The sequence below is a fragment of the Phyllostomus hastatus genome, unplaced genomic scaffold, assembly GCF_019186645.2.
Source record: "Phyllostomus hastatus isolate PE091 unplaced genomic scaffold, TTU_PhHast_1.1 phas_contig_80, whole genome shotgun sequence".
Lineage (NCBI taxonomy): Eukaryota > Metazoa > Chordata > Mammalia > Chiroptera > Phyllostomidae > Phyllostomus > Phyllostomus hastatus.
The window spans coordinates 17638763-17651495 of record NW_025333960.1 but is presented as its reverse complement, the minus strand read 5'-3'; the positions used below and the strand labels follow the sequence as shown (position 1 = coordinate 17651495).

The following is a 12733-nucleotide window of genomic DNA, read 5'->3' as shown; positions in this document are numbered from 1 at the left end:
TATCTATGAGTCTTAATGACCTGTTATATGACAGGCACCATATAGGGTATTGTGGGAACACCTAAAGAGTTGAATTAGACCAAAAAAAAAAAAGGAAAGAAAGGCAATCAAATGGCGAGAGGCACTGTCCTGCTAACCATGCCAGAGAGGCCTTTTCCTCTGTTACATCCCGCCTGGCATTCCTGTCCGCTCCACCAGTGCTGCGGGACGCTACTGTCCTTAGGGCTGAGCCTTGTTCATAGTTCACGGCACAAGCTCAAAGGGACTGGAGGTCTTGGTAGGAAAGTGCTCTCTGGGCCACAGGAATGGGGAGGATTAGTTTCACTTTTTCCGGTTTGTTAGTCTAATAATGCAAATAGGGAAGGTGGGCTAGAGGAAAAATAGGTGAACCACTGAATTGGCAGGGGAGAAAAAAAAAGACACCATTTTCCACTAAAAAGGGAAAGAGCAGTTCTCTTGGAAAAAGGCAGAGGGGAGGGTGGGGAGGCAAATATCTGCTCGTCTCTGCTCATCCCTGCTCAGCCATGAAGCAGCTCACTTACAAGACTGTTTTCTCTAAGTTCTCAAGGCTGACAGGGAGCTTCACACAAATACACTACAACGAGGATCTGAACAGTGAATGACAATTTTCAAGGTACTTTCACATCCTTTATGTCACCTGACCTTTGTCTATGACAAAGCACATTTGTCATAGACTCCCACAGCACATTTGAGGACATTCAGGGCCAGAGATGCCAAGCTCTTTGTTCAAAGTAAGGTTACTTAGCTCCTCAGGACAGACATACCTGAGTAGCTAAGCACTTCACCTAGTGGGATGTGACATGGGCAACCCTAATCAAGTAGTGGAGCTGGGACAGGAATTCAGGTCTTCTCACATTGAAATGAATGTGTCTTGGAGGACATGGTTCTCAAATATTCTCTCCAGAACATTAGAATTTCTGAGACCTCACTAATCTACATGAAGGAGTAAGAGAGGCCCACACTCTCTCTTTCTACAGAAGCAGAAAGCCTTTCAGTTTGGAAGGGTAGAGGTGCCAGGGACCTGAAGGGTGGGTAGGCCTCCCCATCCTAAGTTTTCTCTGTCCCCTATACCACCACTTGCTACCAGCTGGTCAGTACAGAACTGTGAAGCAGCCTGTCTCACCTCCGTAGGGTGTTCTCTCCACTCCCCTCCTGCCTTAGGCCCTGTTGGACAACACAGTACCCTCATGCTGTCCAGGGCCCCCAGTCCAACTCACCCATTGCTGCTCTCCTGTAGCAGCACCTGGGCTCTGGACTCAGCTTTCCTTATTTAAAGCTACCATGATGTCACTCATGGATTTACTGGCGGGTACCTCTGCCAAGCTGTAAGAGAGTTTTTGCTAATGGCTAGAACGGGCTTCAATGCATTCCTTCTGGAATTTTCTGCTCCTTAAGTGGGAGACTTTAGGAGACTTTGGGATGAAGCACCCTCTCCTTGAACTCAACTAATTGGCTTCTGCCCACCGGCTCCCGTTGTCTCCTCCTTATCATCAGCTCTTCTAGGCCTTGGGTCCTTATTTCCATCTTATAGTCAGATGGTCCATTTTCTCTGGGATGTCCTGCCAGCACCTCCGACTTGGCATGTTTAAATACTCCTTCCATCATTTCTTATCCCACTGCATCATAACTGTCTCTTCCTTTCCATTACTTGGCAGGGCCCTAGTGTGGGTGTTCTCTCTCTTCCTCACTCCCCTCTCTCTCTGTCTTTTTGGTAAATTTTTATGGTCACTTCTTAATTACTCTTCCTACCTCTGATTCCTGTCCATTCATTTATTCCACTCTGCATTTCCCCACATTTGTCTTCCTTACAAATCATCTTCCTTACTTGATCATCTGGTATCAAAGGCTTCCTTGACTTGGTCTCACTGTTGATTCCATCTTTGCAAATCTCTTCTCTTAGAACTTCCTCTCCCTATAGGCAACTGGAAAATTCATGTTCACCCACCACATAATCCTCCCAGGTCACTCCAGATGGAAGTTTTCCCTCTTTAAGTGTTTATCAAATCAATGCACATTACAGGTCAAAATACCCAGCACACTAACACCAACATTTTGGGCCTCAGGATGGATGAGAAGGGAGAAGTTTTGGGGAATGGTGACTTGTTTGGTCTCCCTCATTTATTCTAAGAAGTACAGCTCCATTCAGTCTACATGTCAGGTTGATCCTGGCTGCCACTGTGGAATGAGTGAGCAGGGGGACATCTGTCTTTCTTGACTCTACCCATACTTAAAAACTGGCCCAGATTCATCCTCAGAGGTTTTTCTGTTCAACCTGAGGAGGCTCATTTAAGTAGCTTAAGGCACTTAGTAAAGATTGAGGTGGTGGGTTTTCACTGCTAGATCTATCTCCTTTAAAAAGGTAACTTAGGCCCTGGCTGGGTAGCTCAGTTGGTTAGCGTGTCATCCCAATATGCCAAGGTTGTGGGTTTGATTCCCAGTTAGGGCACACACAAGAATCAATCAATGAATGCATAAGTGGAAAAACAAATTGATTTCTCTCTTTCTAAAAATCAATAAATTAAAAAAAAATAATTTAGTTCCTTTGTATATTTAAGAAAATAGTGTCCTGGAGATAAACAGTGGGGAAGGTGGCATGTGTGTTCCCCCATAATGGAGGCAGCATAATGGAAGGGTCTAGTGAAACAATACTGACAATACATCAAAAACAAAACAAAACTCTTAATTTACTTAGAGTAACAGCAAAAATAAAAGTACTCTATCTTCTCAGCTATTTCTGTTTTATGTTCTATGTTTAACCTTAAGAAATCCAAATAATGACAAAGGTCTGTTGGCAAACTCAAGTGCTTTAGAAAGTTTTCATGTTTCATCTATGAGTTTTGCCAATAATCAGTGTTTCTCATTCACTCACATCTGGGGTTGATGCTATATTTGCAAGTTATGGGAAATTAGTTTACCTGTGCGGATGAAATAGTGATTGTTCAGAGGCTTGTCTCCCTGATCTGACAGACCGATGTGGCAGGGAACCGTGTTTCTCCCAGGACACCTTCCTCTGATTTCTGACAGAATCTCAAGGACACATAACTCTCTTTCTCTCCTGACATGAAACCAAGACCTCCCTTACCTGGGTGACAGCTTTTCATTAATCTTCATTTGTTTCTGGGGAAGGGTAGTTTATGATGTTCAGCTATTTCCCTCTGAACTGGAAGTGCTTCTTGAATGTCTCCACTCACTCCTCATAGAAGTTATGGCTTATTTTAAAAATGGCATAAAACATGGATCCCACAGTCAACATATACTAATTTTCAGATCTTGTGAAGGAAGGGAATAGATATTGGGAGAAGATACAAGTTTTTGCCTTTCATGAAAGTTTAAAATCATTCTTGTGATGGATTTCCAGCTGGGTTAGCATAAAACCCAATTTTTTCATATGAAGCACTATATCAATCACAAATAGGTTAGCTGTCTCTCTAAGATAAGGTTTAATATTTATGGCTGTGGATAAAATCCTGTCTTGAACACAGTTACCAGTGTCTTCATCCACGGCTGCCCCAGTCTTGGGAAACCCATCAGGGAGCTGGAACAGGAAGCTGGCTCTCTGCCTTCAGATGCTGCACCCGGTGTCCCATACACAAGGGGATTCAACTAGTCATATACTTTCCTCATTAAGACCATACTTCACTCATTAAAACTTAAAAATTTGATATTTCTTTTAAAAAATCACTGAAAAAAGGAGCTAAAACCAAAAGAGCTCTGGTTAACTCTTTTAACCAGAGTTAAAAGTCAGCACTGGATCCCCATAAAAAGTGGATTATTAATGCCAGGGGTTTATCCTCCTCTAGGACCTGGGGTACTAGTGTCGCTTTATTAGCATCTAGATGATCCCAGGCTTTTAGGTATTACTTGAATCTTTTATTGGGTGGCTGTTGAAGTGAAAATAAAATGAGACAACATATAAGCTACCTTTAATGTCTTAAAACTGAAAACATTGGGATAAATGACATGGGAGTATTTATGAGTTTGTGCAGTAATAACTTGAATTCAGAGTTGAAAGAATGGTCACACTACCTGTGGAGGCACACGGGATGTCCCATACAAAAGCAAATTTGAAATCTGTCATCAAGGCCAAGTGGCAAGCTTCCTGGCTCAGGATCTGAAATGCCAGGATACCTGCATTGCTGATAAAACCATCACAAGTTCCAGAAATGCCCGAATATGAACTCTGAGCAGCCCATGTTTGCACTGCCAACAAAACCTCCTTGTGTTCCCCAAACTGCAGAGCTGGGAGCCTGGAACATGCAAATCCTCTAACCAAGCAGTTCAAAGGGGATGGAAGGCTTTAAATCACTGTGCTGTTTCTGCTTTGGCAACCAAACTGCAGGCCTTGAGAAGGGCCCAGCACCATGTCCTACCCCGAGATAACTTTCCAAGTTGTTTTCCAACAAGACTGCTGGTGCTTAACAGATGGTAGAGAAACCACTTTTATTCTCAGTGCCATCCAAAATCTCGGAGACTTGATTTTAGAACCGTGAGTGGTAAGGTTGGAAGAACAGAGAAAAACAGTAATATAATCTGAATGTATTTTTCTTCTCTAAAATCTACTTTGACTGCAATTAATTAAACATTTATTAAACACCTACAACATGAAAAAAGCATTCTGCTTCAATGAGGTGAAAAGGAATGTACAAATTAAAAGGAAATTTAATAGGTATTATTTGGCAATCATTCTGAAGCATAATTTGATTCTTGACCTCATTTTAAGACAGGCTTCTGGAAAGTCATAGAAGCTCTCTGTCTATGAAGGACGGGTATTTAAACCACTGTTTCTCACCAACTGTCCAGTCTGCTTCTATGCCTCAAATGCCTGTTCTGCAGGCTACTCGGACAAGCAGTCTGCTTCGGGGAAGTCTATCTATCAAGAGGGGATGGGGCCAGCAATGACAGGACCTGAGGTGTCCTGCCTGATCCACTTTGCTTTTTCCCCTGTCCTGCTTTTTCCTCTGTCCTTTCAGCCTTCTTGTGTGTCTTTAAAGGTCCAGCTCAAATGTCAATCCCTTACTGAAACCTTACCCAATTGCTCTCCTGAAAATGAACTTTCTTGCATCTCCCTGAATATGTCATCTGTTGTGAGCCATCACAGGGCAGCAGAGTGCCATTGGAGGCATGGGTTTGGGAACTAGACCTGCCTTTAGCACAGACTGCCATTTACTAGCTCCTTGACCTTGGATCAGTTACTCTGGCACTGTGTGCCTGTGCTCTCCCCTGCAATGGGGAGTGCTGATAGTTCTTACCTTAAAGGGATGCAACAGTGAAAACAGACAACTTATCCAAGTGCTCAGCAGTGTGACTGGCACATCACAGACACTCAATAAACATGGATTAAAAAATGAGTGAAAGCTAACTGTTGGCAACACCTGAGACCAATACCAGCGCTGGGCACCAGGAAGCCAGCAATAAGTACTGTGGGCCCAAATCAATCTTAACCCTGTCTGTATAGTTTTATTCCTTGTGCACATAAAGCTGTTGTTTTCTACTGTGATGTATTGGCTGGTGCTACAGTAGAAGGGGAATCTTGGATAGGAACGGAACTTGGGTATGAATATTAGCTACTAACCCCTGCCAGGCACTGCATAAGTCCTTTTTTTTTTTTTTTACCTTATCTCATTAAGTCCTCATGACTCTAAAAGGTAGACACAGATGGGGAAACAGAGGCACAGAGAGGAACTTGGTACTCATATCCAGGTCTATCCGATTGCAGAGCTCTGTTCTCACTCCCTAAATCCCATGCCTCTCTTAGAAGATGACAGAAATCCTCTCCTTAGCTCACAGAGAAATAGCTCAGAGTGTGAGGTGAACTTCCCACCCAAGAGTGTGCATTATGATGGATGAAGTCCTCTGGGTACATAATTAGGATAACAGTCTTTAAGATAAACAGTCTTATTTATAACAACACAACAAAACAAGTAAGGCTTTCTTAAACAAGGTTTTGGGTTCATGGATACAGAAATAATTGTCAAGATTCGACATGTGATTTAATATCTATCTCTACATTATCATCTAGCTTTCATGTAATCAGTGAGCTTCAGCTTCCACTTCTTACTGAGGCAAATGTCTCATGTGGCTGAACTGTACCATTAGTGTCAGGGTTCTTCAAGGGCAAATCATGGAGAATTTCCCAGAAAGCATCAGAGTACTTTGAATAGTGCAGAGACAAACCCAGCATAAGCCAGTGTTAACCCAATCTGGCTCCATCCTGCTTCATCCCATCTTTCCCTCATCCTCAGGGACTAGATCTGCTTAGAAAGAAAGAGGAAAGGCATTAGAGAGTGGAAGTGTGAAAGGAAGCACTTGCATTCAGAAATGGAGTTCTCTCCCTGTCTCTGGTTCTTTGGGAGTACCTGGTGGGCATTTCTGTTCTGGAGGAAGTTGAACAGATTGAATGGAAAGGGGGTTGCTTGGCTGGCTTGAGAAGTTTCTCAGGTCAACTCACAGAAAGTGCAGATAATGATAAGACCAAGGATAAATGTAACATGGGAAAGCATATGTGAAAAGAAAATACAATTCAGAAACCAAGGTCTGAGGCATTTCAGAATCACTGAGTCAGAAGCCTCATTTTTTAAAAATACTCACATGACATTTTTTTTTCATTGCTCTTAGAGAGGGAGGGGAAAGAAGGAGGAGGGTAGAGAGACAGACAGACAGAAACTCTGATGTGAGAAAGAAATATCGACGGATGGCCTTCCTGCACACACCTGACAGGGGATGGAACCCACACCTTTCAGTCTATGGGACGATGCTCTAACCCAACCGAGCCACACTGGCCAGGGCAGAAACCTCATTCTGATAGACATCACCAACTTAACATGCCTAAACGGACCTCTCTTTTTTTGCACCTCCTGGGTCTTTACCACCATCTACTTGGCTGCTCAAGCTAAAAACAGAGGAGACATCATGTTTTCTTTTCCCCTCACTCCCCACAGCTAATTAAGCCATGTCTAGCCATACACACCAGCCCCTGACCCTGTGTTACAATACACAAGTGCCTCTTGGCTGTTCCTTTGGACCTGGGACACTGTGGGTAGGGAATTCCAGGATCTTAGGCACCAAACAGTGTCAAGAACAGGTTGATGTGGGCTCTGAACACTTAGAGCCCTTTGAGCCAGTTAGGGCCTTCTACAGCAGGGCTCTGTTATCTGGGGGAGGGCAGGGCTGCCCTTGAGTGTACCTCCAAGTCTTCTCTGGAATGAGAAGACCTACATCTTTCATCTCCACTTTTGGTCTCTCATTCCAAGTCACCCATACCTGGTCCATAGCCTCACTGGACCCCTGCCTGCATACTTGTTCCACTATAATCTACTTTGCCCCTAGATTTGCAACAAACTTTTAAAACTATAAATCAGGTTATGTCACCACCTTGCTTAAAACCTCCCCCTCACACTTAGAATGAATTCCCAACTCCCAACCGCACAGACCTTTGCAGGGGCAGCCAGGGACAGGGAGCAGGGACATGCATTTTCAGTGAATATCAATGGGGTTAGCAGCATGGGCTTTGGCACCAGGCAGTCTGGGCTCAGATCCTACTTAGCTCCTTACTATTTCTCTAAACTTGAGCAAGTCCCTTGAACCTCTCTAAGCCTTAGTTTCCTCATCTATAAACTGGCGGTGATTTTATAAATATTTGCCTTATCCAGTTGTTGTCAAGACTCACTGGAATGGTTTGTGAAAAGTATTCAATGTACTCACACTAAATATTATCTGATAGAAATAATCATAATAATGGAAACATTAATTTAAAGCTGGGGTCTGACTCCTCAACTATGAGCTTTCATACACTTGCTTAGCTGACAAGTCATGCTATCTATAAACTAAATATGTCAGAAGTTTCCTTGTAGAAGACAAGGTAACAATCAAACTAATAGAACCATAAAACTATGAAATTTGTAGTTAGAAAATATCCAGAATACCAGGACAGGACTGTCTAACATAGTATTATCTCATCTGCTGACATCTGCCCTCATTCTGAATTTAGGTTGGGAGAGAACAGAAAAACAAACAGATCAAGCCCTGAAGAACTTTCCTATCTTTTGAAAGCCTATCCCTTACCTTACTCAGAACACCTCCCACCTACAATAGTCCTGACTTGTAATTGTCTAGCCCCTCTAGAGTTGGGGCACCCCTATTGCTTAGGGAAACCATTATATTTTTAGGCAACACTAATTTTTATAAGGAACATCATATAAAATCAAGACTTATCTTCCTTTGGTGAATACCCACTAGTCTTTGTTTCACTCTCTGCAGCTTCTCAGAAGACATTTAAAATCTCTGCCACATGAGAGGCTTTTACATCATTCAGATAGCTGCTTTGCTCCCGATTAAGCAATCTCTCCTAGAGGTGAAAGTTTCCAGGTCTCTAAATCCTTCCTCACAGCACAAGGTTCTTTTTCTAAGGCTCACAGTAGCTTCTCTCGTAAACACATTTAGTTGCTTACTGTCAGCTAAAACCCCCACACTTTTCAGGCGTACTTCCTCTAAGGCTTAGAGGAAGCCATGCTTGCCCATTAACATTTGCATTTGGTCTTTTCAATCTACAGGCAGGACTTCAGACATGTTCCCTATCTCATTTTGTTGGCATTGTTTTACTGTTCCAGCCTCTCCAGATCATTCTGCACTGATTTTATCATCCATTAGTTAGTGTATACAGTTTCATGTCACACAAGTATTGGATTACCAGGTCACCCACATCCTCACACTAGCCACTGACAGTGCTGTTGAACAGGACCCTGCCATCTGCCATCCAGACCTGCCTCCAGGTGTGCATTAACTACCACTCTCTATATTCACTCACCAATGTGGCAGACACACCCTAGGTGACCCCAGTGACTCATGCCCTTGTGCAGTCCCTCCCCCTTGAATGTGGAACCTGTGACTTACTTCTAATCAACAGAATACAGAAAAGGTGATGGGGTGTCACTCCCTTGACTTGGTTACATAATGTAAGACTCCATCTTAGCAGGTGAGAGGGAGGGAGACTCTGTGGCTGGCTTTGAAGAAACTGCAATGTTTTGAGGTGGTCACATGGAATGTAGGTGGCGTCTAGGGGCTGAGAGCAGTCTTTGGCAGGCAGTCAAAAAGAAAACAGGAACCTCCATCTTTTAGTTCCAAGGAGATAAATTCTGCCAAGAACCTGAGGGAGTGTGGAAATGTATTTCTCCCTAGTCAAACCTCATCTGAAAGTGTAGCCCCTCGATGAGACTGCAGCCTGGTAAGACCCTGAGGAAAGGACCCATCTAACCACAGACACTGAGATAAGAAATGGGGACTATAAGCTGTTGAGTTTGTAGCAATTTGCTATGTAGCACAGAAAACTAATACAACCAATAAATCCATCTAACTGTGTTGTAATCCAGCAATGGGCTCAAGAAACAAGTTACAGAGGCAAAAGCAGGGCCCTTGGAGCTTAGGAGAAAGAGGTAAGGAAAATGTACCTGGTGGAAGAGGGAAAGGCACAGACCTTCTCCATAGAGAGGGCTGCGCCTCTGCCTTGTTCTTAAGGGTATCACCGTCAAATGCCTTGGTGAAATCCAGACATGCTACTTCTCATTATACTAAGTTAATCAATCTAATAAATCTGTTAATGTAAAGAAATGTTAGCTTCACCTACTTTCTTAGTGATCTGATCATGGTGATCACTGCTTCCCTGAAAGCTCACAAATTATTTTCTTAATACTCTCATCTCAAATCTTCCTTGGGATGGCCTTCCATTCATGTTCATGACACTCAGAAATAGGAATCTCTCAGTGGTAACTCCGTGACCTAAAAGAATTAATCTTGCTTCCAAAAAACCCCGATTTCAGAGTGGTGTTGAAACAGCCAGGCACTGAGAAAATTCAAATTAACCACTCCTTTCTTCAACAAATATGTAATGGAGCACCTTTGAGCGGCGCCCACAAGTTCTTAGTCACACCTCTTCTCAAGACACGGAACTTAATTCCACTCCCCGTTGAGAGTGGGTTGGACTGAGTCACTCGTTTCTAAGAAACTGGATATGGTAGAAGTGATGGTATGTGACTTCTGAGGCTGGATGATATAAAAGCATTGTGGCTTTTTTCTTGCCCTTTCTTTTGGATCACTTGCTCTGGAGGCAGCCAGCTGCCATGTTGGGAGGGCACTTGAGCAATTTTGCAGGGTGAGGACTGGAGGCCTCCTGCCAAGAGTCATGCAAACGAGCCATCTTGGAAGCAGGTCCCCCAGGCCTAGATCTGGCCAAGATCTTGACTACATCCTCATGAGAGATACTGAGCCAGAACCACCCAGCTAAGCTGCTCCTGAATTCTTAAACCTCAGAAACTATAAGAAAATAAATGTTCATTGTTTTAAATTGCCAAGTTTTGGGTAATCTGTTACACAGCAGTTGGTAATGAATATAAACATAAATTCAGAATTTTCACTCACCTTGTAGGATTGTAAAATTCTTGATGAGCTGACCATGCTTGGAGTCCACGAGCTTCATTTCTTCCATAATCACTGATAAGTTTGCTACTTCAGTGTCTAGTCTCGACCTCATCATATCTTGCTGCATCCTGAGAGAAACAGAATCCAAACGGATATTGGCCAGTGTGTTATTCAAGGAGGTCAGATCATCTGTGTGTTTGGTCAGGGTATCCGTGCAAGTGGTCCTGACTTCATTCAGATTGCTGGTCAGCGTCCGCAGGTGGTGGGCTGTGTAACTGATATTGCTAATGATGTTTACAATATCTGTCTCAAAGACCTGGAAGCGTTCCTCCAGCTGGCTGAACTTGATGGCTGTTCTGTTCTCCACGTCCTTGTGTATGTCCTGCAGGTCTTTCAGGTTTTGCTCGTTGGCTTGTGAGGCTGTGGTAATGTTGTCCATCTGACCTGTGAATGAGCTGAGCTGGTTGTTCATATCCTCCAGGGTGTCATTATTGGCTTTGGCCAAGGCAGAGTTATTGGCAGCCAGCGTCTGCAAGCTCTGGACTTTCTCCTTCAGCCAATCAGTGTCTTTCTTGGCTTGAAGGAAAACCTGTTGCAGATTTTGGAAGTCGTTCTTGATTCGCTGGATAGCCTGGCTCGTGTCATCCACAGACTGCTGCAGGTTAGTGATGAGGTTCCTCTGCTGCACCTGGGTCAGGTTCAGGTTGTTGAGGTTCATAATGACCACATTATGAGAATACATTTGGCTCTGCAGATTGCCCTGCAGCATGCTGGTATCTTGCTGCAGATTTGTGACATAGCCATTATATGCCTGGAGGGTTTTGTTTACAGTGCTGATGAAAAAAGAGTTATTCTCCAAAGTTTCTTTCAGCTGACTCTGCCTGTCCACCAGTGCATCCCCACTTGCCTGTAGCTTCTCCAGCGTGTCTTTGTTCTTGCTGGTCTTTTCTGTAATCTCACGAAGTTGTTGCCGAAGATCCAGAATGTCTGATCTGAAGGTGGACAGTTCTGAATTGGTGCTTAGAGCTTTCTTCCCAGTTTGGTCCCCTGGAATAGGATATGTTTGTTACTTAGCTTGGTGGCATGGAAAAGTGTTCAGGTGAGGTCAAAGATCCCAAAGACTTAACTGGTATGTCGTGTATTTTAGATGTCAAATCTGTGCTATATGCGGACTGCTTTGCATTTGTAAAATCTACATATCTATTTTTAAATTAAATTTATTGGGGTGATATTGGTTAATAAAATTATGAAGATTTCAAGTGTAACCACATATATATTGAAATTGGGTCCTGGGGAATGGGAAAGGGTGCTGAGTATCAGGAGTAACTCCTTTTCTCAAAGAGGGAATAAGTATTTACCTGATTCTAGAGCACCAGGCAGGATATCAAGAAGAGAATAACCTACTGTTTGTTAAATTCACTTTTTAAAAAAATGAAAACAGGCCCTGGCTGGCATAGCTCAGTGGATTGAGTGCAGGCTGTGAACCAAAGCATCACAGGTTCAATTCCCAGTCAGGGCACATGCCTGGGTTGCAGGCCATGGCCCCCAGCAACCGCACATTGATGTTTCTCTCTCTCTCTTTCTCCCTTTCTTCCCTCTCTAAAAATAAATGAATTAAATCTTAAAAAAAGAAGGAATAAATGAATATATTTGCAACACAATTTTAAAAAATTTTTAAAAAATGAAGATAAAAACCAAGGGATAGACTGAGTTATAATCACTTATTTTTAAAATTAACCTCTACAATTCTTCTACGCAGGTTAAAATAATTCAAATAAAAATTTACTGAGCATTTTATAAGTGAACTTTTAATAAAGGGTATTTGTGGTTCTTTTTGATCAGGTTTGGTCTTCAGATTTATTTTTTGGCATATAATAATGTTCTTGGAGGGACTCAACTCCAAAATTGGTTCTTAGTTTTAAAATTAAAAGCCTTTGAATTAAATCATAAGGAAAGAGTCAACACACAACACAAAAATTTTATGTTCTTTTGGGTTGTGTTTATAGCAACACCATCCTAAAAAGCTGTGGTCATTTATACAAAGTGGAGTCAGGAAATTCAACTTTGTGGTTCACTTTAAACAGATTACCTAGTTTTTTCAGGTCGCTCTCCACTGCTGTGAGCTTGTCATCATAGGTTTGGCGAGATGTCTCCATGCCACCTGTAACATTGTCCATTTTCTCTACAACTAAGATTTGAAAATCAATGCATTAATACATATAACTGCTCAAATTTTATTTTTCAGTTTCAATAAGAGATCATTTCATTATAGAATAAAGGAAACAGATTGAAACAAAGAGTA

General features: G+C 42.6%; 1 protein-coding gene and 1 long non-coding RNA gene across 2 annotated transcripts in view; one reads left to right on the top strand and one right to left on the bottom strand.

Annotated features, from left to right (window-relative positions):
- The window catches only part of COLEC12 (collectin subfamily member 12), a 206216-nt gene that overhangs the window by 27495 nt on the left and 165988 nt on the right, over positions 1-12733 (bottom strand). The window contains exons 4-5 of the mRNA XM_045850214.1: positions 12521-12619; positions 10432-11478 (exon numbers count right to left, since the gene is read on the bottom strand). Of these exons, the coding sequence (XP_045706170.1) occupies positions 10432-11478; positions 12521-12619 (1146 nt within the window). The remainder of the gene's footprint in view (positions 1-10431; positions 11479-12520; positions 12620-12733) is intronic.
- LOC123826234 overlaps positions 1-12733 on the top strand; it is a 133132-nt gene that overhangs the window by 68511 nt on the left and 51888 nt on the right. The gene's annotated exons all lie outside the window — the stretch shown is intronic.